We start from the raw sequence: 27,818 nt of genomic DNA on the forward strand, positions 1-27,818 counted from the left end.
CTCAACACTGACTCGTGTATCTAACCGTGTGTCGCTTCACAGTGTTGGGCTTGTGTCAGTTTGAATTCAGATCTAAGGTTTGTCAAACATTCACCTTTTAAAAACAACACATCATTGCTTTATTTCAGATAAAGCGTCATATACATATAGGTGTTTTTATGAGTAGTCTGAGAGTGTAATTCATCTATAAACGAAACACATTGAAGATGTGAGATGATCTAGCTAGCATAAAGCTACATTGATAGTCAATATTTTACTCTGCTCGTTTATGTAGTCAAAAAAAAAAAAAAAAAAAAAAAAAACTGCAAGCAAGTACAAGCAAAAGTTATTTACCATGATCAATGGAAACCTGGGTAAATGCTTCATGTTGCAACCCCCCAATGTTCAAGCCAAAACTACGCCCTTGTAATAATACCTTAGTACTTGTAATGGTTTGGACATTTACTATAGTAGTACGGAGGTACTTTAGATTACCATGTATATAAGGTGTATACATATGGGTAATTATTCAGTACCTTTGTTTACATCATGAAAGTCAGTGTCATTGTTTATACATGATATTCCCATCTGATATAACTTTACCATGTTACAGCCGCAGTATTTTGAGGGGATTTGATCAACTAGAGAGAAACTTTTTCTAACTCTAATTATAACCAGTCAGTATTGTGTATTCACTGCAGTCACAAGTTTCATATCAGTATTACTATGTTTGAATAATTGTGTAACAATGTTCTCTCAAACCCAACAGATTCAGAGATCCTGGTGTTTCTATGATCTCTGAGTCACCTCACAGCATCAATGGCTGATAATGTACAACATGCTGTCAATAATGTGGTAAGTATGCAAATAATGTCTGCTTGTAAATTGTATTACTTATTGTGATTATGTACTGTGGTGTTATTTATTTTAAGATTTGTAGAAATGTAGAACTTTCTCATATGTGTATGAGATATTTTTCTTGACATATATAAATCTATGAGAGAAACGGCTTAGAGAATATAACGGAAAGATGTGTTCACTGAGGCTGTATAAAAGTTCAGACCGTAGGAGGAGATCTGACCACACCCATGTGAAATGAGATCCAACTTGGCACCATCAGGTCAGATAAATCTGATAAAGGCATGAGGCATCAAGTATTTATCACTGTTTGTAGCTGGAGGCTGTCCCGCTCGCACATATCTAACTTCATAAAGTGTCCCATAATCGCAGCTGTAAAACTCTGGCGGAAGTGTAGATTTGAAAAGGGCTTTTTCGATGTTTTCATTTCCTGCACACAGCCAAGTACACTGACACTTGCATTTGCTCTTGTAGATATAGACTCAATACTTCTCCTATCCCTAAGCTTACTAGTAGAGAAAATCTGTTTGACATATTTTTAACTGATATTTACACTTTTCCACTTAGTCGTTTTTTTAGTATCGGGTTTACCAGTAAAGTTGGACACAAAAGACTTTACTTTTAAATATTAATCAAGTGAGGGGCTTTGAACAAGTGTATATTGCAACTAAAATTAGTCAAATTAATTATTTGTAGACTGTGTGCAATATCAGTTTGTAAAGCAGTTTGCCGGATGATAGTGATAAATCATACAGTTATTAATGTGCCTAAAAACATAAAATCGTCAAATTCAACAGTGGCACAATAGCACCTTCAACTGACAAACATTATGAATCATGGCCTCAATGATCCGCTTCAAATACAACGACAAAGAGCCAAATGATTGACCGGTGAATCAATCAATGTCCGCATACACATTTGTTTGCTGTTTACAAAGTCTACAGCTGTCACAGAGACCGGTGAGATATCTCAGGACACTTATTTCATTAAAATCTTTAAGGGAGTAGGACAATTTTTTGCATACTTTTCCATGAAAACTAATGTTATTACACAGATAACATTAATGGGAGTCTACCTGGTGATAATTCCCATTGCAACACTCTTCTATTAAAAGGATGTGACTAGTTCACTCCAAAAAACAACAAGCCATGTCAATTATCTCTACATGCAGTGATATGATTATGATGCATGAGCAGTTTTTTCCAGTATGATCTGAGATTATTATAATTGTTTTATTATTTATTTATTTAAATCCCCTTTTCTCCCCAATTTGGAATGCCCAGTTCCCACTACTTGCTAGGTCCTCGTGGTGGCGCGGTTACTCACCTCCATCCGGGTGGCGGAGGACAAGTCTCAGTTGCCTCCGCTTCTGAGACCGTCAATCCGCGCATCTTATCACGTGACTCGTTGTGCATGACACCGCGGAGACTAGTAGCATGTGGAGGCTCATGCTACTCTCCGCGATCCACGCACAATTTACCACACGCCCTATTGAGAGTGAGAACCACTAATCGTGACCACGAGGAGGTTACTCCATGTGACTCTACCCTCCCTAGCAACCGGGCCAATTTGGTTGCTTAGGAGACCTGGCTGGAGTCACTCGCGACTCCAGGGGTGGTAGTCAGCATCAATACTCGCTGAGCTACCCAGGCCCCATGATCTGAGATTATTAAACAAAGGCTGTTTACACCTGACATTAATGTGTCTTCTGTGACCACTGAGATTTTGTCTCTGATTTCGTGACTACATACGTACATCACTCACTACATCAGATTGTCAGTGCATGTTGATTTAAAAAAAAAAAAAAAAACCTGTTGCTTCCATAAATATACTTGCATTTTAATCACACCCAAAACGAAAAAAAAAAAAAATACATCCGAAAAATAAATACAGAACTATACAGTATACAGAAATAAATAAATGGTTAAATGTTCCATTTTGATTCCTTTTAACGTTTTTGGATTTCCCCAACCAATTATTTATGTTTTATATTGTGTTATTTTTGCGTTGATCGGTGCATTTATTTACAGGTATGTATTTATTTAATTATTTGTATATCCCCTCGCATGAATATGCAGATTTATTTATTTATTTATGTATTTATTTATTATTTTTGCAGGTTTTATCATCCACACTAAATTAAACAGAGAGAGAGAATAACCAACTTTAAACAGATGTAATAATTAATTAAACCAAAATGAGATGATAGATTAACATTGTGTAACAAACATTAAACAACAAGACACACCAGACTCTAGTTTGTATGTATTATGTATGTGTGTGTGTGTGTGTGTGTGTGTGCCTGCACACGCTTGTCACAGCACTCGTTTGACAGTTCTGTTTTATAAATGATCAAATAAATAATAATGGGAATAGGTGAAAAACATAATACAGATCAGATATTTAGGTGTCAAAACATTGGAAAAGTCTCAGCTTGTAAAATACAACAAGCACACTTATCACAAACTACTGTTTTTAGCCACATTAACATCTCGCGTCCCTCTGTGAGGATTATTTTATGATCTTTGCACCGTGTTTCGTTGTGTTTGGACCAGGGACTATAAACGAAAAGTTTTTTGTTTTGGTTTGTTGTGAGCAGAAACTGTATTTTTTCATTCCGGTTCCGGAGTTCCGCAGCCTCCTTTCCAAATGGCAATCGGTCGGAATAAAATAAAAGAATGGTTAATAATGTTCTTTTAAATTACAGTACGCTGTACTAAGGGTGGGTGATATACCAGTTGCAGTGTTGCCAAATCTTGCAATAGAAACGCGCAACCTGGTCTGGAAAAACAAAATCAAAATAAGTGACTTGCTTACCCAAAATAAGCAGACCAGTTTTGTTTTTTTCCTTTGTGGTCGATTGATCAGCATAGAAATCATAATAAGCGTAGAATACTGTAGCCTTTATAAAATAATTTCTTTTCAGTAAATGTATTCTTCATATTAAACATATCTCCAAAAATAATTACTGGCCAAACTAAAATAAATTATTAGCCAAACACTCTCTCTCTCTCACGCACACACTCGTTTGGACTAAACGTCACCTTATTCGGGTTGAATTATTTATTTATTTTTGAAACTTTGGTGTACCCACAGAGAGCACAAGCATAGACCATGTTCTTCTGAAGCAAATAACGTCCTGAATTAACTTTATACTGTTTTAATAACTAACACTGGGGTAAAACAGAAGGGAGCACATACTCATTGCTCTTGACTCTTTGGCTGTAATAAGCCGTATGAAACCGAACATTATCACAAAGTAAATAAAATAAACTGTATGAGTGATTTCATTTTAATTACAGATCTGCTTTTCAGTAAAAATCTGGAAGCTTCAATTCTGTATTAATGCATCATATCTAACAATAATTCACAGAAGACTTGGAACCGAAAAATGCACTTTTTACTTCGAATGTTTTTCCTTGTATGTGGATTAATCGTGCATGTATATGTAGTGTGTGTATATATATATAGTTGTTAAAAAGGTCTTCAACATGTCACAGAAGGCCTCATCCACAATGTGCAATTAGGCAAAAAATGTGTGATGCAACAGTTTCCTTCAAGATCAAAGAACATGCTTGTGTTCCAATAAAAAGATAGAAGACTTGTTTTTTTAGGCAACAGGTGGTACACAAGTGGTGTACCATATTGTTTTGTTTGTTTGCTTTTTTCATCCAAAAGGTCCTAAGCAACTTATTTACATAATTTATACCTAATTAATGCCAGACGATCAATCATGCTGAAAACACATATGCTTACACACAAACATATCAAGACATCAGTCATAAAAATGGAAGATGCATTTAAAAGTAGCCAATTTAGAGTGTTTTGCCATTAAAAAGTATTTTATGCAGCCAGTTTAAATATTCTGTCTATTGTAACATTATTGTGCTAACAAACTCTCGACCGCTGTCAAATGCAAATCTTCATATCCCCACAAAATGATGTTTCATAAAACTCGTAGTAAAAACATTGTCAGTCAACCAAACGATTCGTGCATAGCAAACGGGTTGCAAATTTGAGAAATAACCATGAACGACAGTCGTTTAAGTTAATGAATGAATAGAATACAACAAGCATATTGTTTTACTAACAGATTAAAAGCTGTTTTTTTGTATACAGCATAGAGGTACATATGTTATAAACAGATTTGTCACTTATTTGTCAACCGGACTTCTCCTGATATTGCGCCACATGCCACAGAACTCGCACAACCTCTGGCAGTGTGACTTATAAACAGATGTCTGTCTGACTTTTCTGTGGGGAGGGGGTTCTATCAACCACACAATTTTGACCAATTGCGACTTAAATTCAGGTGCGCCTTTATTTCCGCAAAATACGGCAATTCCGAAAATGTGGAAAACTGATAAACCCTTGAAATAAAAAAAAGTATCTGAACAAAATTAAACAGTTATCAGCATTTAAAAATAACGTATTGACTCTGGAACAGTTGAAAGGGACTTCAGTTTAAGTTTTTTTTGTTTTTTTTGTTCCTTGAACGGCTTGGACTCAAAAACAATGTGAAGTGGTAAATAGATGTTGAAATAATCCTCACAGACCAATGTGACATGCTAAAAATATAGGCATAATTCCACTGTTAGCGCAATAATAATAATATGATATTCCCAGTTATCGGCCAATAATATATCGGCTGCCGATCTTAATATATTAACATCTTAATACCAGACATAAATGGATTCTTGCATGCTGCCATTCACTCAAAACATTCTTTCTTATGTTTTTCTCTGTGCAGTCAAATGAAGGCGCTAAGCCCAACCGGCACACTGAGGTGGGCAGTGCAGGAGGTCCCGGCCGGAATGAAGTGGAGCTTAACGGACAGCCACCAACCGCACGACCCCCTCAGGTGGTCACTGACAGCGAGGAAGACGAGGATGAGGAGCTGACTCTCAAATATGGAGCTAAACATGTTATTATGCTGTTTATTCCTGTCACACTGTGTATGGTGGTGGTCGTGGCAACAATCAAATCAGTCAGTTTCTACACGCAGAAGGACGGACAACAGCTGTGAGTATCATCACTATTAGACTGGTATCATGCTTTTATACTACATTTACTCAATCCAATGTTGTTCCAAACACGTATGACTTTGTTTCCTCTGTAGAACATAAACATTTTCAATTTTTTTTTTTATAATTTCCTCAATTTTTCTGCATAAACCACTTTTAATTTGCAAAGCAAATTATTGAAAAGTTTGATGCAGTCGAGACATCTCAAACTGCACAGCTGCCATGCTATCATCTGCACCTAGGGTTGCCAACATTGTCCCATATTAGCATAAACGTCCCGCAATTGGCAGAAATGACGACGTCCCATAGGGGATGCCTTATTGTCCCATATTGTAGAGCCTAGATGCTCAAAGGGGATCCTATTGCGATCTTTATCAAAATTCTTGTCTAAACTTTCGCGGGACCACAGAATGCGCATGTATATTTAATCTTCACACGGCTCTGAGTGCGGTAAGCAGTGCAGGTCGATGGTGGTCAGAGTTCATTTGGAGTGCTCACATAATGCACTGACTACGTTTACATGGACACCAGAAAGCGGGTTATTGCGAGAAAGCAGTGTTCCAGTTTACATGCACTGTATAAGCGGCGTACTCTTTACTCTCGTATACATGCAGCTCGGTCAGTAAGCAGCTTTCTCCACAGCAACGTAATTTCCCAGTGACGCTTATGTAAATAGCAAACATGTTATCCGAGGAAGACTTCACTATTTTATTCTCTGTTGCTTCGCTTTATTTCCAGATATTCCATAGTTGTTGCTGTGTTTGTTTCCTTAACTTTCTATCATGACCTGCAGCGGAATTGCTCTTCAATAGTGGGGTTTCCCTCTTACGTAAAACTCCGGAATTTCATCAATGTACTAGCGCATATACGCGAATGTGAACACGAGGGACCGTCGATAATTTACGGTATTGTTTATAAATAGGAATAGTTTATATTGTATGTGCTTTCCCCTGAAATTTTTTGTTGACTTGTTGTTGAGCTCCATCCTATGACGTTTGTTATTCGGTGTGTTCACGCATATGCGCACTCTTCAAAAACCTGTTAGAACGCAGTGTATGTGTTTACATGACCACATAAGCAGCTTTCTCTGGGAGAAACCTAGGTGTGATAACCGCTTTCTCTTAATCCATTAAATGGCATAAGGAAATTGGCGCTCTTGTTTACATGACATTTCAGCCGCTTTCTGCAAAAACCCTAGAATAACCCGCTTTCTTAAGTGCATGTAAACGTGGTCACTGTTGCACCAAAAATGTAGATACAGAAACATAGTGTTCATGTCATATATTCTCTTAAAATTAGTAAAATGTGATTTGAATTTTAAGTGCTCAATAATTGCAGTCATCTCAAATAATCATGGTTAGATCAAATTATTGTTACCAGGCAATGTAATAAGTGCAACAGGTCTAATTATTAATATAGCTATGTTTTTAGTTTACAGTTTAATTTTTACTTGCATTGTCTGAGGACAAAAAATGTAATATAAAAAAATAAGGGTCTTCTATTGAACTTAGCCATATCATGGGTTATGAGGTATTTTTGAGTGTATTCATTATTTTTTCCTTGCTAACTTCTAACTATGCTTTAAAATATGTAAGGGATAATCCACGACTAGGTGTGCGTTAAGCTATGCATTCTATGCACGACGTCGAGGCGAAGAACCACCCTACGTGATTAACTAGTATATTGCAAAGAAAATCTGCACCAAAATTTTTCCATTATGTGGATTGAATCGTTCTGTGTAATGTGTGTCTAAAGACGAGATCCACGCAATCCATTTGTCATTGATTGTCTCTTTTAACACCCTTTCTGTTCTTTACAATCAGTTGTTGGACAAAAAAAAACATTTAATTGTAATCACACACGGCATAGATGCGGTAAAAAAAGGCTCTTGTTAATATGCGCTCAACCGAAACACTTCAGTGATGCTTGCTGAACTGCCACTATTCTTAAAGAGGCTAAATGAACAGTATTACTGAAATAAACTCATACGAATCGAAATCGAATTGGAAAATCTGTATCAATACCCAGCCCTAATTTCAAATACCATTTAGAAAATGTTCCAGACAAAACTTGCATACATAAGCCCTACCTGGGAATAGATTTATGATGTAGTTGCTGTGACTGTCGTCTACACAGCCCTGATGCACCACTGACTGCTGGTCCACCTCATTACTTTATGAACTTCTTACCTGCTATTATAAAGCTCTCTCATAGTCTTTTACTCTGCCCGAGTATTCTCGGAGCTGATGATATGAACCAGAAGAAACCAAGACAAACCTGTCGGTCTGGCCGTTATGTTGGTGTATCTCTAATTGCCTTCTACATATGAATTTTACCTAAATTGAAAGTGTTTGGGAATAGAACTGGAAAAACATGTGGCTCTTCTGTGCAGGATCTACACACCCTTCCGTGAAGACACAGAGACGGTGGGTCAGCGCGCTCTGAACTCCATGCTCAACGCCACCATCATGATCAGTGTGATCGTGGTCATGACACTCGTTCTGGTGGTGCTCTACAAGTACAGATGCTACAAGGTCTGTACATTCAGTGTTTGTTGGATTCTCATTATTGGTTCAGTTTAATCGTTCATGGATGCAGATTGCAGGTTTATTATCTGATATTTTTGCAGGTGATTCAAGGGTGGCTGTTCTTCTCCAACCTTCTCCTCCTCTTCTTTTTCTCCTTCATTTATTTGGGGTGAGTTCCATCTTAGGTCAGTTAGGATCACTACTTAATTTGAAGAATGTGAAATGTCAGGATAATAGTAGAGAGAATGATTTGTTTCAGCTTTTATTTCTTTCATCACATTCCCAGTGGGTCAGAAGTTTACATACACTTTGTTAGTATTTGGTAGCATCGCCTTTAAATTGTTTAACTTGGGTCAAACATTTTGGGTAGCCTTCCACAAGCTTCTCACAATAAGTTGCTGGAATTTTGGCCCATTCCTCCAGACAGAACTGGTGTAACTGAGTCAGGTTTGTAGGCCTCCTTGCTCGCACACGCTTTTTCAGTTCTGCCCACAAATTTTCTATCGGATTGAGGTCAGGGCTTTGTGATGGCCACTCCAATACCTTGAATTTGTTGTTCTTAAGCTATTTTGCCACAACTTTGGAGGTGTGCTTTGGGTCATTGTCCATTTGGAAGACCCATTTGTGACCAAGCTTTAACTTCCTGGCTGAAGTCTTGAGATGTTGCTTCAATATATCCATATAATTTTCCTTCCTCATGATGCCATCTATTTTGTGAAGTGCACCAGTCCCTCCTGCAGCAAAGCACCCCCACAACATAATGCTGCCACCCCCATGCTTCACAGTTGGGATGGTGTTCTTTGGCTTGCAAACCTCACCCTTTTTCCTCCAAAAATAATGATAGTCATTATGGCCAAACAGTTACATTTTTGTTTCATCAGACCAGAGGACATTTTTCCAAAAGTAAGATCTTTGTCCCCATGTGCACTTGCAAACTGTAGTTTGGCTTTTTTATGGCGGTTTTGGAGCAGTGGCTTCTTCCTTGCTGAGCAGCCTTTTAGGTTATATTGAAATAGGACTCGTTTTACTGTGGATATAGATACATGTCTTCCTGTTTCCTCCAGCATCTTTACAAGGTCCTTTGCTGCTGTTCTGGGATTGATTTGCACTTTTCGCATCAAACTATGTTCATCTCTAGGAGACAGAATGCGTCTCCTTCCTGAGCGGTATGATGGCTGCGTGGTCCCATGGTGTATATACATTCATACTATTGTTTGTACAGATGTTTCTTTTGATTTTCCCATGATGTCAAGCAAAGAGGCACTGAGTTTGAAGGTAGGCCTTAAAATACATCCACATGTACACCTTCAATTCAGTACACCTCCTATCAGAAGCTAACTGGCTAATTGTCTAAAGGCTTGACATCATTTTCTGGAATTTTCCAAGCTGCTTAAAGGCACAGTTAACTTTGTGTATGTAAACTTCTGATCCACTGGAATTGTGATATAGTCAATTAAAAGTGAAACAATCTGTCAGTAAACAATTGTAGGACAAATTACTTGTGTCATGCACAAAGTAGATGTCCTAAACGACTTGCCAAAACTATAGTTTTCTAATATTAAAGCTGTGGAGTGGTTAAAAAAATGAGTTTTAATGACTTTAAGTGTATGTAAACTTCTGACTTCAACTGTATTTAAAAATGTAGTGTATATACACACACCGATCAGCCACAACATTAAAATCACCTGCCTAATATTGTGTAGGTCCCCTTCATGCTGCCAAAACATTGCCAACCCGCATCTCAGAATAGCATTCTGAGATGCTATTCTTCTCACCACAATTGTACAGAGTGGTTATCTGAGTTACCGTAGACTTTGTCGGATCAAACCAATCTGGCCATTCTCTGTTGACTTCTTTCATCAACATGGCGTTTGTGTCCACAGAACTGCCGCTCACTGGACAATTTTTGTTTTTGGCACCATTCAGAGTAAATTCTAGAGACTGTTGTGTGTGAAAATCCCAGGAGATCAGCAGTTACAGAAATACTCAAACCAGCCCATCTGGCCCCAACAATCATCCATGCGATTATCTAATCAGCCTATCATGTGGCTGCAGTGCATAAAATCATGCAGATACGGGTCAGGAGCTTCAGTTAATGTTCACATCAACCATCAGAATGGGGAAAAAATGTGATCTCAGTGATTTGGATCATGGCATGATTGTTGGTGCCAGATGGGCTGGTTTGAGTATTTCTGTAACTGCTGATCTCCTGGGATTTTCACACAAAACAGTTTCTAGAATTTACTCAGAATAGTGCCAAAACAAAAAACATCCAGTGAGGGGCAGATCTGTGGATGGAAATGCCTTGTTGACAAGAGAGGTCAACAGAGAATGGCCAGACTGGTTCGAACTGACAAAGTCTACGATAACTCAAATAACCGCTCTGTACAATTGTGTTGAGAAGAATGCATGTAAATACATCCATTTATTGCAATACCGTGGTAAGTGAAATTCAAGAAATATTTTGGTAGTTTTTTTATGTATATAATAATTAGGAATAAAAAGTTATTAGCCTCATTAGGCTCTCTACACCTGCCAATCAACAAAATAAAAGATCAGTTCGTGACTTTTGGTGCACTACTATAGAATAGGGCTGCACAATTACAGTAATGGAAATAATTTGTTTCACTGTTTTATTTATATATTTATTTATTTGTTGCTGAAGTGAAAAAGGTATGAGTTTGGTTCTTTTTAAGAGGACTCAAATGTGAGCCCTCAAAGAGTTGCTGAAGTCTTTTTATTGGCAGTAGAACATGGTCAAAAGGAATCACTTGTTTTTGTTTATGATATTGCAGTTCAAATCGCAATCAATTATTTTTTTTATTTTTTTTCAGAACAATCACAATATTACTTTTTCTGCAAATTGTGCAGGCCTACTATAGACATTTGTTTATTTGCTGTCATACATGTGAGTCTATTGGCTAAATTACAATGGCTTAATGTAGTTCATCCAATCAGATTCAAGTGCCAAAACTATCAATTTTATGATACTATTTTTATTTATTTGGAAAATGCTAACTGCATTCTTCTATTTAAGAACATAATTGATTACAATGTGATTATACAGTTGCATGAAAGTGATTTATTTGGTTATTTTTGTAACATTTTATAACATGGTTCCTGGGTTATTGTATTTGATCTTGATGTCTTAACAAAAGCTCACTTTCACTGCAGAATGTCTTGCATTGTATGCTTTTAACATGCTTTTCTGTGTGTGGAAGCCTTAAGTTTTATGTTCAGTGTCTCAATGATTATAAATATAATGTAGATGTACATTGTAAAAGATTTTTAATACTGAAACTGATTAATTCCCTCTTATAATGATAAATGTGTTTTCATCTTACAAAAAAAATAAAACTTCACAGTGCTTGCATTACATAGTGAGTTTTCTTTACATCCTTTCCTTAGTGCTGTTATGAAAGCTTTAGTTCTGATGACCACTTCACCTGTTTCTTCATATTAGGGAAGTGTTCAAGACGTACAATGTGGCCATGGACTACTTGACCTTAGCATTGATCATCTGGAACTTTGGCGTGGTGGGAATGATCTGTATCCACTGGAAGGGTCCACTGCGGCTCCAGCAGGCGTATCTCATCATGATCAGCGCTCTCATGGCTCTGGTCTTCATCAAGTACCTTCCCGAGTGGACTGCCTGGCTCATCTTGGCTGCTATATCTGTCTATGGTCAGCATGTATCCATCATGACAAGTGCAAAGAGAGACTATTAATAGTCTTTTTTGTCTTTGGTGTGTCAAAGAATACCACAGTCACATTACTTGTACAATTGCTCAACTCTTGTACCCATGTAGATCTGTTGGCTGTGTTGTGCCCAAAAGGACCTCTGCGTATTCTCGTTGAAACTGCTCAAGAGAGGAATGAACCTATTTTCCCAGCCCTCATCTACTCTTGTAAGATCATTCTCTTAACACTCATTTCTTCTCAAGCTTTGTGACATTGAATTCAGTGTTTCAGTTAGTTGTTGGTTCAGTTACTATCACATTCATATTTATATCTGAACCCATTTGTTTTGTCAGCAACCATGGTGTGGCTGTTTAATATGGCTGATAATGGTGAGACCACGAATAATTCAGCCCATTCAGTTCCTCAACAGGACAACGAAGGTGAGTCTATGGAAGGACTCTGATATTCGGGTGACTCCAGAGTCAACCCAGGGTGTCTTAATGTCTCAGTTGGTCAATTCATTTAGTAAAACTTTACATAGTAATACTTTGAACAAAACTGCATTCCTTTAAAGACACTTAAAGAAATTTTCATATGAGATGTAGGTATTATTCTGATTCTAAAATGCATTTCTATGGATCTGTTCACACTGTGGATGACATTTTATTTGACAACAAAGCAAGTTTTATTTTTTTTGGTTTGTTTAGGTAAAAAAAAAATCAACAAAACTTTTTTTTGGTCATGTGATTAAGACATTTTAGAGAGCATCTCAGTTAGGGTGGCTACATGAAATTGAACAAATAAATGAATACTAAATAAAACTAGATAACACTATTTTGTATAACTTAGTGCGTAAATAGTGATAAACTACTGCAATTATGTAAATATTTTCAAAAGAAAGATGATGTATTGTTTTTTACACATGGTCAAGTGAATCAGTGAATCGTTTGTATGAACAACTGGTTAAACCACCAAAGGAACCAATTCCCTAAAATGAATTGGACTTCCTGACACTAAGTGAAGTGGTGATTTGTTTTCGGTTCATTATATGACTTATTCCAACGAACCGATTTAATGTTTTGGACTTCCCGTGAGAGAGAGAGGACAGTGTAGGTAAGCACGTTTGTTTACTACCGGTTGTCGGTTTGCTGTGTGCACAATTTTTTTTATCATGTTACACCATTGATGGTTGGAAAAAGAAGCTACACTATTCTGAAAATAGTTGAACTACTGTCAAGCTACTGAATAAAGTAATTAAGTTAGTTAGTTACTTCCCACACTGATGATGTGGAGGTGCAGCGCGGCTCGTCGGGCGTCCTAAGTGACTGCCTATATTGGCTATGCTACGATCGGTCACTGCTCCAATGTACCTTCAGAAATACACTCACTGAGCACTTTCTTAGTTACACTATGGTCCTAATAAAGTGCCCGACATGGACTTCTGCTGTTGTTGCCCATCCGCCTCAAGGTTCATGTTGTGCATTCTGAGATGCTATTCTTCTCACCACAATTGTACAGAACGGTTATCTGAGTTACCGTTGCCTTTCTGTCAGCTCAAACCAGTCTGGCCATTCTCTGTTGACCTTTCTCATCAACAAGGCATTTCCATCCGCAGAGTTGCCGCTCACTGGATGTTCTTTGCTTTTGCCACCGTTGTGAGTAAACTCTAGAGACTGTTGTGCATGAAAATCCCAGGAGATCAGCAGTTACAGAAATACTCAAACCAGCCCATCTGGCACCAACAATCATGCCATGGTCCAAATCATTGAGATCAAATTTTCCCCATTCTGATGGTTGATGTGAACATTAACTGAAGCTCCTGACCCTTATGTGAATGATATTATGCACTGCACTGCTGCCACACGATTGGCTGTTTGGATAATCGCATGGATAAGTAGTTGTACAGGTGTTCCTAATAAAGTGCTCAATGAGTGAATATCTGTCTCCTTTAGTGGCCATGGCACCCACAGCTCAGCCGGAGGATGACGGCGGTTTCACACCAGCATGGGTGGATCATCAGCAGCATCAGCTGGGTCCGATGCAGTCCACAGATGAGAGCAGACGAGAGATCCAGCAGATGCCCTCTGAACGGCCACCACCTGTGGATGATGATGAAGAGAGTGAGTACAGTGTTTCCCACAGGATTTTGTGAGACTTTGTTGGGTTGACCTCGGACCTTCTAGGGGGGTCTGGGGGCATGGTCTCCTGTAAGAAAATGTTGAAATGCATCAATCTGGTGCACTTTAAGAGCAAATTAATAGGCTTGATCTATGAAGAACATTGTGCTCTTGTAAACAATTTTGTGCTGTAGTAGTAATTTAATCATAAACACATTGGTTGCTGAGCTCGAAATTAAGCACTGTCATGTGCTATGTATATTTTTTTTAAATTATGACCGATGCCCAACCTAATAGTGTACTTATGCAATCAACTCAATTCTCTGCGACAGAAATGTAAACTGCACTGGGTAGGGGAGGAGGCTATTGTCATATGCTAATTATTTTATGTTACGTATGGTAGTGAAATAAAGGAAAGCCTCCATCACCATCATTAACATCAGGGGTGCTCACACTTCAATGGAATGAGATCTACTTTTTCATCGTTATTGCAGCAAGATCTACCATGTACAGTCAAGTCTATACATTATCACAATACCAAAATTTCAGGAGTCTGTAGTGAAATTTGATGATTCTCAATACCAGCGTCAAAACCTCAACAAATAATAACACCTACACTAATTTGTTAATTATGGAAGAATGGTTTCAAGTTCTTAAGTAATTATTCAAGACTAGTAAACAGTCAGTAATAAAAATAACAATAAAAAACAGCAATGAATAGAACTAGATTAAAAATAATAGAACAAATTATACAAATTAAGAAAATTCTGTGCTTTTTTAACAGCAGTATCAATTATTCAAGTAAACATTCCAAATGAAATGCAACATAAAACTACCACAGGTCTTCACTGTATGATTATAATACATAAATACTTTTTAAAGTTACTCAGTCAAGAGCAGTGAATGTTTTTTCATTTTCCTGTTCTGAATGTTTGATTAATATAATGACACACTAGACAGCAGCAGGTCTATTAGCTTACATTTATACTTACAAGTCTGACAGTTTGATACAAATCTGCTTTTTCCTCTACTGTTTACGTTCACTTTAGACATCACTCTCTGTGTTTACATGAATACCTCACCAAGACGGGCATTTTGGCGGAATGTATTTGACCCTTCAGGTGCGCATTAGCGCATGCATTTTCACACACGTGCATGTTCAGCGCACACACATACGCTGCCTGTCAATCAAACAGGGCACAGCTGTTACTAGATCACTAGTGAATTATAAAATTACATGCTCTTGATTACTTTCAACAGCAGAATAAGAATATGAACTTTCTAATAAGTGACACAGGCCTAGGCTATCACAAATATAGCTGGTTATTTTTTCATTATTGATGTTTTAATCTATGAATGCTGATGACACGGCAAAAAAGTCACGCCCACAAAGCATGTTAAACGAGACGGAGTTTAGCTGACTGATTGGGAGGGAGAGATGCTTTGCCGAAGCAACAGTGCAAAACACAAAGATATCTTGTGATCTAAGATCTTTTATGTTATTATGTGAAGTGTATAAATATTTTTGGGGGGGCCGCCACAGTCTAGGTAATTAATGGGAAACACTGGAGTATCTACAGCCAACTCAGATTCTGCCTGCCATTGCACTGAATGAGTACACCCAAAACCCCTAGGATCCTCTCCACATCTGTAATAGTCCCCACAACTGACTTAGATAATGCGGTGAAAGCTAAATAGAGACCCCAGAAAGTTTCAAAAATATCACAGCGTGTTTTTTTTTTTTTCAACTGCGACACCAGTTGTTTAAAAGTCATTGCAAAAATATCTCAGAGAATTTAAGTTCTGAGAAAAGCTCAGGCTAAAACTTAAGACTAAAGAACTCCCATTTTGAACAGAACTCAACAGTTGCTATGTTTCCATCCATGTTGCGAATGTAATTTATGTGAAAAATTGGAATATTGGAAAAATAATTTGCGAATATAGCACCGTTTACATCCCATGTGTTTAAGAGAACAAAATGTTCATTTCTGGGAAATTGGCAAAAAATAGATGTTAAAATTGGAAGTTGAAGCCATTGTGGCTCTTTTATTGATTGTAATGAATTACTTGCTGCTTAGAGCACTCAGACAAAACACTCTGACGAACTTCATGTTTGCTAGTGTTCATCAGCGCATGCCTTATGTCTGGGAACCAGAGCAACATTTGAGATGCTATGCGATGATATTAATGATCTTGTTTGAGCAAATTATGTATTCACATGGCTTGTTGAGGCAAAGTCATATGATTTTTATGCGCATCTAGTATATTCCTATATACAGTGGCAAGAAAAAAGTATGTAAAGCCGTTTGGAATTAGCTGTTTTTCTGCATTAATTGGTCATAAAATGTGATCTCATCTTCATCAAAGTCACAAGTATAGACAAACACAGTGTGCTTAAGCTAACAACACTCAAACAGTTATAATCTTTCATGTCTTTTTTTACAGTGCTGTGGAAAAAGTAAGTGAACCCTTGGATTTAATAACTGGTCAATCCTCCTTTAGCAGCAATAACTTTATCCAAGTGTTTCTGGTACCTGCGGATTAGACCAGCACAACGTTCAGAAGGAATTCTGGACCATTCTTCCTTACAGAACTGCTTCAGCTCAGCCATATTCTTAGGATGTCTGGTGTGAATGGCTCTCTTGAGATCATCCCACAGCATCTCTATTGCAGGGGTGCTCTCACTTCTATGGCATGAGATCTGCTCTTTCATACTACCATGTATTGTAGGCAGTTTTGTCACAATACCAAAATTTCAAAACGAATTTGTAAATCAGGTAAATATTGCTTTAAGTTCTGAAGTAATTATTCAGGACAAGGAAACAACAGTAATAAAATAAGAACAAAGAAACAAATTAAGAAAACAGTGCTTACTTTTTTGAACAGCAATATCAATACATATTCAAGTATACATTCAGAAATTGAAAAAAATAAAATAAAATATATAATTTACCAAAGTTTTCGCTGCATGATTCTAATACATTCATATTTTTAAAGCTACTAAGTTATTCAGCCAGGAACAATAAAATCTCAATGCCTTGTTGTTTGATAAATATTAAAGTCTAATATTAATATGGGCAGGTCTATTAATAGACTGTTTAATGTTTTCCGTAGAGTAGACTCATGAACAGAGATGTTAACCAGTTACAATGATTCCTTCAAGTCTTTAGCTGTCTCTCTAGTGTTCTTTTTTGCCTCATTGAGTATCCTGCGGTGTGCCCTTTGAATCATCTTGGCTGGATGACCACTTCTAGGGAGAGTATCCACAGTATTATATAGTCTCCATTTATAGACAATTTGTCTAACTGTGGACAGATGAATATTTAAGCTCTTTGAGATAATTTTGTAACCCTTCCCAGCTTTATGCAAAGCAAAAAATGTGATCGTAGGTCTTCTGAGATCTCTTTTTGCAAGGCATTTTCCACATCAGCAGATGCTTCTTGTGAATAGCAAACTCAAAGTGTTTGAGTGCTTTTTATAAGTCAAAGTAGCTCTAAACCATACCTCCAATCTCATTTCATTAATTGGATGCCAGGTTTGCCAAATCCTGACTCTAGCTTTTGTTGACATCAATAGCTTAGGGCTTTACATACTTTTTCCAACCTACATTGTGAATTTTTGAATGATGTATTCAATATATACAAGAACAGTACAATAATGTTTGTGTTATTAGTTAAAACAGTTTGTGTTTTTTTCATTATTATAAATTAGATAATGATTAAACCAGATTTTAAGACAAATTTATACATAAATGCATGTAATTCCAAAGGGTCCACATACTTTTTCTTGCCACTTAAAATTTATACAAGTTGTCGCATTGGTCATTCAAAACTTACATGTGTTGTTATTGAAAGGTTAAGAACCACCAACATGTGATTTCTGTAGAATACCATTGACTGTTAAGCATATTTTACTTGACTGTCCAGCTTTTAATAACACCAGACAATGGTTCTATTAAGAAAATTCATTATTGTATGCGTTTAAAAAAGTTTGACCTGGAAATAAAAAATAAAAAAAAATTCTGTCAAATGTCAAATTGAAAGATCTTATATAGTTTCTGTTGTAATGTTGTAATTAATGTTGTCCCTTATTGTTTGTCATGTTTTTTACGTTTTTTTTTTTAACTATGATCTTGCCATGAAAATAGCCATTGTTGCTGACATGGTATTAAAAGAATAATAATTATAACCCTATATAAATTCTATAGGAATTTATGCAGTAAATGTGTTTCCATCGTAGTTTATTTGCATGTCTTCTTATGGAACAAAAAACTGTCCACCTGAAGCATGCGTGCATCTTGGTGTTTCCATCCAGTATTTTTTATCCGATATCCCAAAATTTGCATAAAAATACATGGATGGAAACCCATCTACGCTGCAAACATTTTATGCATCATTGCTTCCTTGCTTTGTAAATACAGTAGCTTCTTTCATTGTAATATTCTAGTGTAATGTTAAAGTGTTCTAGTTTTTTTTGTGATTTAACATTTTTTATTGATTCATACATTAAACAAAGAAAAACAAAACATATATACACAGAATCAATATTTAACCCCCACTATTACCCCTCCCAATCCCCAACCCCACCCTGGCTCTCAACAACATCCCAGTGGTCACAAAAGATTATAGACACACACACAAAAAATACATATATATAATAATCACACATATTAACAACTACACCTCTCTCTCCACTGCCCCTCCCCGAGACCCCTCCAAAAACGCCAAATATCTGCCCCATTTCCCCACAAACGGATCCAAATTCCCCAGTCTTCTAGATGACCCTTCTTCAAAAGCCGCCACCCTCCCCATCTCCAAGCACCACTCCTGAAATGGGGGCACTCCAGCCGACCTCCATCCCCTTAAATCTATCTGACTGGCGATCATGTTACTGGTTAGGACCCAACTCTTTATGTGTCTGTTCTCTACATCGATGAACGCCCCATCGCCCAAATACAGAGTCTGGGGCAAAATGAAACCCAATACGTCACACACAGAACTCTGATACTTTAACTAAAATTCTTGGATCTTAACACACCACCAAAAGTCATGGGTTGTGTCTCCATCTTCTGATTGGCATCACCAGCATGTGGGTGTGTCTTTAAGACCAAGCCTATACAATCTAGAGGGGGTCCAATAGAATTGATGTAAAATCTTGAATTGCATAAGGCACACCCTTGCATCTCTAGATGCAGACTTTGTTTTTTAGAATCCTAGCCTACACTTCCTCCTCCAATACCAAGTTTAAATCTTTCTCACATAATCTCTTGATAGAAGTTAAAGCTCCATCCCCCAGACTCTGAATTAGAAGGGAGTAATACACTGATGCCTCATGACCTTTTCCAAAAGCAGGAATCACCACTCCCAGAGTGTCTGCTGCTCCAGGGGGGTGTATGCTACTCCCAAAAATAGTACAGAGCAGGTGGCGCAGCTGTAAATACCTAAACAACTGAGATCTGGGAATCCCAAAATGTTGAACCAAATTTTCAAAGGATCTCAACACTCCACTCTCATATAGGTCACCGAGTGTAGTAACCCCCCTCACAATCCACTCTGATCACCAGAAAGAGGACTTATTAATACATAATTTTGGGTTCAGCCATATGCTCGAGGCAACATTTAAATAAATGTCCTAATGAAACACTCTGGACACTTTTGTCCATACTGAGTGCAAATGTGAGATAACTGGGTGTAACATCTCCGGTTAGTTTGATAGAGAGGCTTTGCAATGGCGAAATAGGAGCAAGAACTTTCTGTTCAATACAAAACCAGGGAGGTGGTCTCTCAGGTGGAAGTGACCAATGAGCCAAATGTCTGAGACCGAATGCATAATAATAAAACAAAATCTTGGGTAGGCCTAGCCCACCTTTGTCAATCAGCCTATGCAGCTTACCGAAATATAATTTGGGACGTTTACCATTCCAAATGAAGGACTTCGCTATGCTATCAAATTGCTTAAAATAAGAGAGGGGGACATCTATAGGGAGTGACTGTAGCAGGTAGTTTAATTTTGGAATACAATTCATTTTAATAACATTAACCTTCCCAATCATAGATAAATGTAATGAAGCCCACCTGCCCACATTGCTCAAAAAACGTTTAACTAAATCACACAAATTTGCTGGGAATAAAATACCCAAATACTTAATGCCCTGTTTGGGCCACTGAAAGGCGCCCGGCTGAAAAGCCGTTACTGGGCAGTACGCTGTCAGAGCCAAAGCTTTGGATTTAGACCAATTAACTCTGTATCCCGAGAACTTAGAAAAGGAATGAATAATTCTGTGGAGGCAAGGCATAGATCTAGAAGGGTCGGAGACAAATAATAAAATATAATCTGCGTAAAGCAAAAGTTTATGCGCCACACCTCCCGCCATCACCCCTGGAAAATCATCCTCCTTATCGCGGCTGCTAATGGTTCCAGGGCAAGACAGAACAACAATGGGGAAAGAGGGCAACCCTGCCGGGTGCACCTATCCAGAGTAAAATTATCTGAAATTAATCCATTTGTTTGTACGGCTGCTACCGCGTGGCTATAAAGTAACTTAATCCATCCAATAAACGTATTCCCAAACCCATACATTTCCAAAATCTTAAAAAGATAATCCCATTCTACCATATCAAACGCCTTTTCGGCGTTGAGTGAGATGGCAGTGACTGGAGTCTGATCGTTTGCCACTGACCACATGATATTGATGAAACGCCTAATGTTATCAGAAGAGCTATGGCCCCGAATAAACCCCACCTGATCTGTATGTATAAGAGATGTCATAACTTAATCTGTTAGCCAAAATGTTTTACAATATTTTAAAGTCTAGCTGGATCAGGGAAATTGGACGGTAACTCTTACACTTGCTTGGATCTTTGTCCTTTTAAGAATCAGACTGATCCGGGCTTGCGTCTTGGTTGGCGGAAGATTTCCATTCTTTAATGATTCCATATAAACTTCTAGCAAAAGTGGGGCCAGTTCTGTAGCATAAGATCTAAAAAACAATCTGGCCCCAGAGCCTTGCCTATAGGCAAGGCCTTAATTACCTCGCCAAGCTCCTCCAAGGTTATCTCAGAATCAAGAGATTTGTTTTTGCTCATTCGTCAGTTTAGGGAGTTCTAATGGTTCCACAAAGTTTCTAATGTCTTCATCAGTAGACGGAGATGTGGAACTATAGAGATCAAGATAGAATTCTTTAAAAGCATTATTAATATCCATGGCTGAGGTAAATATTTCACCACCAGCAGATTTCACTGAGGGAATGGTAGAAAAAGACTCTCTGTGTTTTATATATCTAGCCAGAAGTTTTCCCGCTCTTGCCCTGAATAGCCAAAACTCCACCTTCCATGACAAAATAGTATTATATATGTATTTCAATCGGGTTAGTTCTCTGAGGCCATCAGACAACATTTGGCATTTTTAGAATTCCCTTCCAACTCCACGAGTTCTTGTGCTTTGGATTTTTTGGTGAATGAGGCATACTGTATGATCCGGCCCCAAAGAACCATTTTAAGTACCTCCCAAGCCAGTCCCACAGAGGACACTGAGTACCAGTTGGTCTCCATATAAACATTGATTTCAGCCTTTAACATTTGTTGGAATTCATGATTTTGCAAAAGGGATACATTAAAGTGCCAACTATATGATTTATTTTTCTCCATATGTGGCAACACCTCTAAACTCACCAGGGTGTGATCTGAGACTAAAATGTTTCCAATTGAGCAATCAACAACAGATAAAAAAAAAAAAAAAAATCTATTCTAGAATAAATCTTATGGACTGATGAAAAGAATGTACATTCCCTACCAGATGGGTTCAGAAGTCTCCAAATATATGTAAGATTTTTACACATCCTGTGAAGCGTCAGTGTTGCTCTAGGGGCCTTACACACTTTTGCTTCACTGTGATCAAGGACTGAGTCCTTTAAAAGATTAAAGTCTCCTCCCAATATTATATCATGAGGGGTGCCTGCGACTTGCAACATCCTTTCAGAATCTATAAAAAAGCCCTGATCATCAACATTAGGTGCGTAAATATTAGCCAAAATAAGACTTTGCCCCTGAATTTCTGCTAAAACAATAATGACTCTTCCTAATTTATCTTTAATCTGTTTGAGATATTTGAATTGTAGATGCTTATCATTGTAATGATTCCCCTGCTCTTACTCGAGCCAGCACTAAAGAAAAAAATTCCACCCCATATCTTCCCAAATTTTTCAGCTTCCTGCAGGGAAAGATGCGTTTCTTTAAGAAACACTATATCATATTTCTTATGCTTAAGAAGATAAATAACCTTCCTTCTTTTTATGGGGTGCCCCAACCCATTCATATTCCACATGGGAGAGAGACAATCCGCTCATATTAACATTTGACATTTTGACATATGAGAAAAAAAAGATTGTGTCAAAAACAAAATTATAAAGACCACATTCCAAATTAGTGCAACAATCAAACCCCAAACTTCCCCCTGAACCAAACAAACAGAAAAAAGAAAAACGTGCGCATTAACCCCACGCACGACAGCGCCAACTGGCGTCCATCCCTCTAAACTCAAACAATCCATGTAAGCCTACGAGAGCCCCCGCGACAACTTTGCCATTGGATTGCTCAAGTCTGGTGTTTCTATACAAATTTTATGAGACAGAATTACACAACAGAAGATAATCTATAAAACAAACTCCAGCCAATAGGCAGAATAAACACAAAGAACGTGCAGATTCTTCCACATAACTGTCCCGAAGGTGTGTTCCTCCACAAAACAAACTCCAGCCGCTAGCGGAACCAGCACAAAAAAAAAAAAAAAAAAAAGGCCATTCAGTTTCCTCAGACAGTCAAATGAACGATCAGTGAGCCGGCCCATTCGGCTGTTACATGCGTGCAACAAATGACCTAATCACTCCAATGTCTTGCAAGAAATACTCCACAAAACAAACTGCAACCAATAGGAGGCATAAGCACAAAGAATGTGCAGATTCATCCACAACACTGTCCCAAAGGAGTGTTACTACACAAAACAAACTCCAGCCACTAGGCGGAACCAGCACAAAAAGAAACAAAAAAGGCTTTCCTGGAACTGTCAAGTGATGTTCAGTGAGTCGGTCCACTTGAGTGCAACGTGAGTACCACAAAATAACTTATTCAGTCCATTAACTTTATGAAGGACATCACTTGTTGGGGACATCTAAATATTTTACGGCCATCCTTAGCATCTATTCCCAATTTGGCTGGGAACATCAGTGCAAAAGCGACCTTCCGTTGATGTAAGTGTTTCTTGCATTCCTTGAAACAATCACGTTTTTCTCTTGTTGAATTCGCAAAGTCTGGGAACAAGAAAATGCTGTGGTTCTTCCAAGAAAGCCTTCCTTTATTCCTCGCCTCGCGTAACACGAGATCTTTATCAGATGATCTCAGAAATTTGGACAGAATTGATCGATCCGTTTCTCGACATCCCCCACTCTTGTAACCACCTCAGTGAATTTCGTGTCCATGGCAGTGATCGATCAACGTATTACAGCAAGATCCTTCAAGTCAGCAACGACCTTCGTCAGCATTGCCGACATGTTCGACAATTCTCGCCGAATTTCCTTCACTTCTCCAGTCAAATTGAGTCCCGGGCTTGCGGTCTGCTCAAGGGCATCAGGTTGAGCATGTAAGTGTCTTTTAATGTCTCCAGAGCCCGAGGATTTTGAATTTTTTTGTGTTGTCGCCTGCTAACAATAACTGTGTTTCCATCCAAGGGTTTTTTATTTTGTGACAAAAAGTGTAGCACATCAAAGAGTTTACAGATATAGCTGATGGAAACACAAATTATCGCAAAAATTTCACAAGTGTCGACATATTTTTCCGTTTAACTCTAGTGCATAAATTCTATGTCGATACTTCAAATATCACAATCGAATTTACCCCAGTCGTTAGCTTGTTAATCATGACGACAAGGTATACATCCTTGAAAGCCAATTTATTGTACGTGAAGCATTACTCGCACTGACATGGATTGGTCTTAACAGCATACCTGCACAGATCTGATGCGGTAAACACATCTGCGTCATGACACTTCCAGAAGCGCCAACGCAAATATCTTGTATCATGCACCTGTCATGGACAAGTGCACAGAGAACAAATTTATGGCCACTCTTTGCGATTAAATTAATCGCGGTAGCCATCCGTTTATTTAATAAAATTGCTTTTCCACTCCATTCAAAATAATAGACGGCAGTCATGGAATTAAACCCCAAATTGCAAAAAACATAATTTCTATGCACAAAGATGTTTTAAATAAATACACAATACTAGGAGAAAAGCTTCACTGTGCTTTTTGGAACACTAACATAGCCCAATTCTATAAAATTATTGTTTAGCTTACTTTTGAAAAAATGCCGGCAAAATTATTTAAATTATTTTAAATAAAATAAATTACCAAATGAAAAAAATAAATTATAATTTTGTTAGGTCTATATAATTGCCTTTTCTTTACACAAACTTAAGTTAGCCTTACCCTGTTCTGTAGATGAAAAAAGTCGCCTGAATGAGAATGACATTCTCAGAATGTTCTTCACTTTTTTTCAAGACTAAACTATCAGAACTATTTGTCCAATGCTGAGTTCACTTTCAGAACACCAGCTTTTTTGAACATTTTAAAACTTTTAAATATTTTAAATCTAATCCTCTTTACCTCGGATCACATTTGCTGAGCTTCTTCAGAAAATAAAATACGCTAAAATTCATTTTAGATGACAATCAAATTCAGTTGGTCGTTAAAAGTTGCTAAATAAATATGTGGGACACAATGCAGTTGTGATGGCAATGCTTTTGATTAGATAATTGTTCAAAATTGCCTATTGAATATCAGGAATGTATCATACATGTAAACCCTGATATTGCATCAATTTTTCTTTAATATCTGTGCACACAGCATTTTCACATCGATGGACGGTCCTTATACTAAGACTGAAAGTTTCCCCCACTATTTGGTGCAGGTTGCCAGCTTGAACAGGTCCATGACGATTCGCTTTCGGGTCGGAACCAGTGGCAACCTGCAATAGGCGCAACATCAGGAGGACCAATATTACAGTCCTATCAGAAGGGCAACTGCTCCCTTTTGATTGCAATTCCTTGTCTTCTGATTGCATTTATTTGTGAAATTATAATGACAGTAAGCTGGCTAATTTCAATGAATTGTCTCAATACTCTCCCCATTTTACTAAAACTTTGGCAAAAAAAAAATAGGGACATCTGGGAGGTGAAAGGTATACAGTTAGCGATATACACACATTTCTGTATGGAAACCGCTTAAGCGCAGATTTATTTTGCGATAAACCAAAACTTGTTTGTTTTAAGCATGATGTCAGCACGCACACCATTTTTATCGATAAAAGGCCATTTGAATGGAAACAGGCAGATGACGGCAAACGCATTTTCACTTTGTCGATAACAAAACAGTGAGAAAAGTGGATGGAAACTATGTTAGTGTAGCCATGGTGGGAACAGTGGGGTAAAAAAAGCAGGTTTGCACAGCCATTAAAACCTGACAGCATCCTCACTGTGTAGTGAGGTTAAACAGGATTGTGTGTTTGTGTGTGTGTTTTCCAGGGGGTGTGAAACTGGGTTTGGGAGATTTCATCTTTTACAGTATGCTTGTTGGTAAAGCATCAGCCACAGCCAGTGGTGACTGGAACACAACGCTAGCCTGCTTTGTCGCCATTCTCATCGTAAGCAACCCAAAGAAATCCTACAAGTCTCACTGAATATCTTGTCTCAAGTATTAATCTTTATTGTTCGCATGTTTGCATTAACAGTTGGCTCATTTTTTCCTCAGGGTTTGTGTCTAACTCTACTCCTCCTGGCGATCTTCAAGAAGGCTCTTCCAGCTCTCCCCATCTCCATCACCTTCGGCCTGGTGTTCTACTTCGCCACTGATAACTTGGTGCGTCCGTTCATGGATCAGCTGGCTGTCCATCAGTTCTACATTTAGCACAGAGAGGTCACTTCTCATGCACTCCACTCTACTGCTCATTCCCAGAACCCTCTTGAAGGGAAGCACCTTTCCTCTTCCTCTGGACACGTGACTGGACTCGCCATTCCTGGCATTGAATAATCGCTTTACAATTGCAGTGCCTCTCCAGTGACTGAACAGAACCTGATATTCGCTTTCATCACATCTTTGGTCGGTAGGCCGAATATTTCTTTGCTCAGAGATAAAGCAAAGGCTATCTACGGTAAGTGGATGGTAGTGATTATGACTTCATCTCTTAATTATGAGTTTGTTGAACTCTATTTTGCGGAATGGGACCAGAGCTTGCTTTACTCACCAAATCTTGGATTCACTTTCTTGACATGTTAATTCCAATATAGCAAGCATTAACGTAAAGCTCTGAATGATATGGCTTCGTAAACGGAGGTAGGTACTATTTAATTTTTGGTCTTTTTAAGGTGCCTGTGAGCATGGTTTGAGTTTTAAGTCCAACCATGTTTATTTGGGAAGATGTCACATGTTGGCTTGTTTTAGTTCACGCTAACATTAAATAAAGTGCTGTTAAAGCTACTGTTTTGCAGGAAAGTGCGGGAGCGTGATTTTGGAATGTACCATAAACTCTTAAGTCCTAAATATGTCCATAATGTTCATCTCTGCACAAAATGTCAGGAGACAGTGCAGAAACTGTTTGTTCATATTTTTGTTGCTGTTTTACCAGCAAAACGGTTGATTACTGACTTTTAGCTTACTTTTTTCGTAGTACCCACACCTTTTGTCATTTTAAGAAAATGCAAACAATTTTGTATCGAAAGATTCACAAATAAAGGGGTTGCTCATTTGAGCAAATTTCAGTGTCATGTCAGTTTCTATGGACAAATCATTTAAATTGTTGTTTTCTTTAAAGGAGTATATCACAGAAAAATGGAAATTCTAAACTTGTCGTTTCAAACCCATATGACTTACTTTCTTCTGCAGAACACAAAAGGAATTTAAATGGACGTTTGCTGATTTTAATAAATATAGCTTATAGCATAAAGGACCCAAAAATATCAAAAAAGAAGTCCATGAGACTCATGTGTTATATTCTGAATCTTCTGAAGGTACACAGTTTTGGTGAGAAACAGCTCTAAATTTAATTTGATAGGTAAGTGAGTCGCTATCAGCTGCCATTGTGTTGAAATCAACGAACAGGACATCCTTCAAAATTTGAGATGAGGGCAAGTAATTTATGACCAAATTTTTATTTTTGGCTAAACTATTCCTTTAACATCCATCTTGGGTGATTCTATTTCAGGTGGACTGTGCTAAATACAGTGGATATAAAAAGTTTACACACCCTTATAATTTTTTAAGGTTTTTTAAATGAAAAGACAGAAATAACAACAATGTAAATGTCTGACTTTTTCCATTTGTAATGTGATCTTCCAACAAACAAAAATCCAGAGAAAAAAACAAAAAGATACTTTTTAGGAACATTTAAAAAACAAAACAAAAAATACAAACACCCTAATTGCATAAGTCTGCACACCCTTTCATAATGGGCTATTTTCACAGTTAACCAATCACCATCTAAATCATGCCTGTAGGTAAATAACATACACCTGCCATCAATGAAATTGATTATGATTTAACCCAGATTAAAGTCAGCTGTTGCTGTATGATTTGCTTGAATGTTT

The 27,818-nt window shown here is 37.7% G+C and overlaps 1 protein-coding gene across 1 annotated transcript; it reads left to right on the forward strand.

Annotated features, from left to right (window-relative positions):
- On the forward strand, window positions 1–26,993 carry psen1 (presenilin 1). Its single transcript, XM_051723237.1, has 11 exons — window positions 1–77; window positions 749–834; window positions 5,588–5,859; window positions 8,254–8,395; window positions 8,491–8,558; window positions 11,853–12,073; window positions 12,199–12,297; window positions 12,424–12,510; window positions 14,023–14,190; window positions 25,761–25,879; window positions 25,987–26,993. The coding sequence occupies exons 2-11, from the start codon at window positions 799–801 to the stop codon at window positions 26,140–26,142; spliced, it is 1,368 nt and encodes a 455-aa protein (XP_051579197.1). The 5' UTR covers window positions 1–77; window positions 749–798; the 3' UTR covers window positions 26,143–26,993.
- The last annotated feature ends 825 nt before the right edge of the window (window positions 26,994–27,818 follow it).

Source organism: Myxocyprinus asiaticus, chromosome 17, assembly GCF_019703515.2.
Source record: "Myxocyprinus asiaticus isolate MX2 ecotype Aquarium Trade chromosome 17, UBuf_Myxa_2, whole genome shotgun sequence".
Lineage (NCBI taxonomy): Eukaryota > Metazoa > Chordata > Actinopteri > Cypriniformes > Catostomidae > Myxocyprinus > Myxocyprinus asiaticus.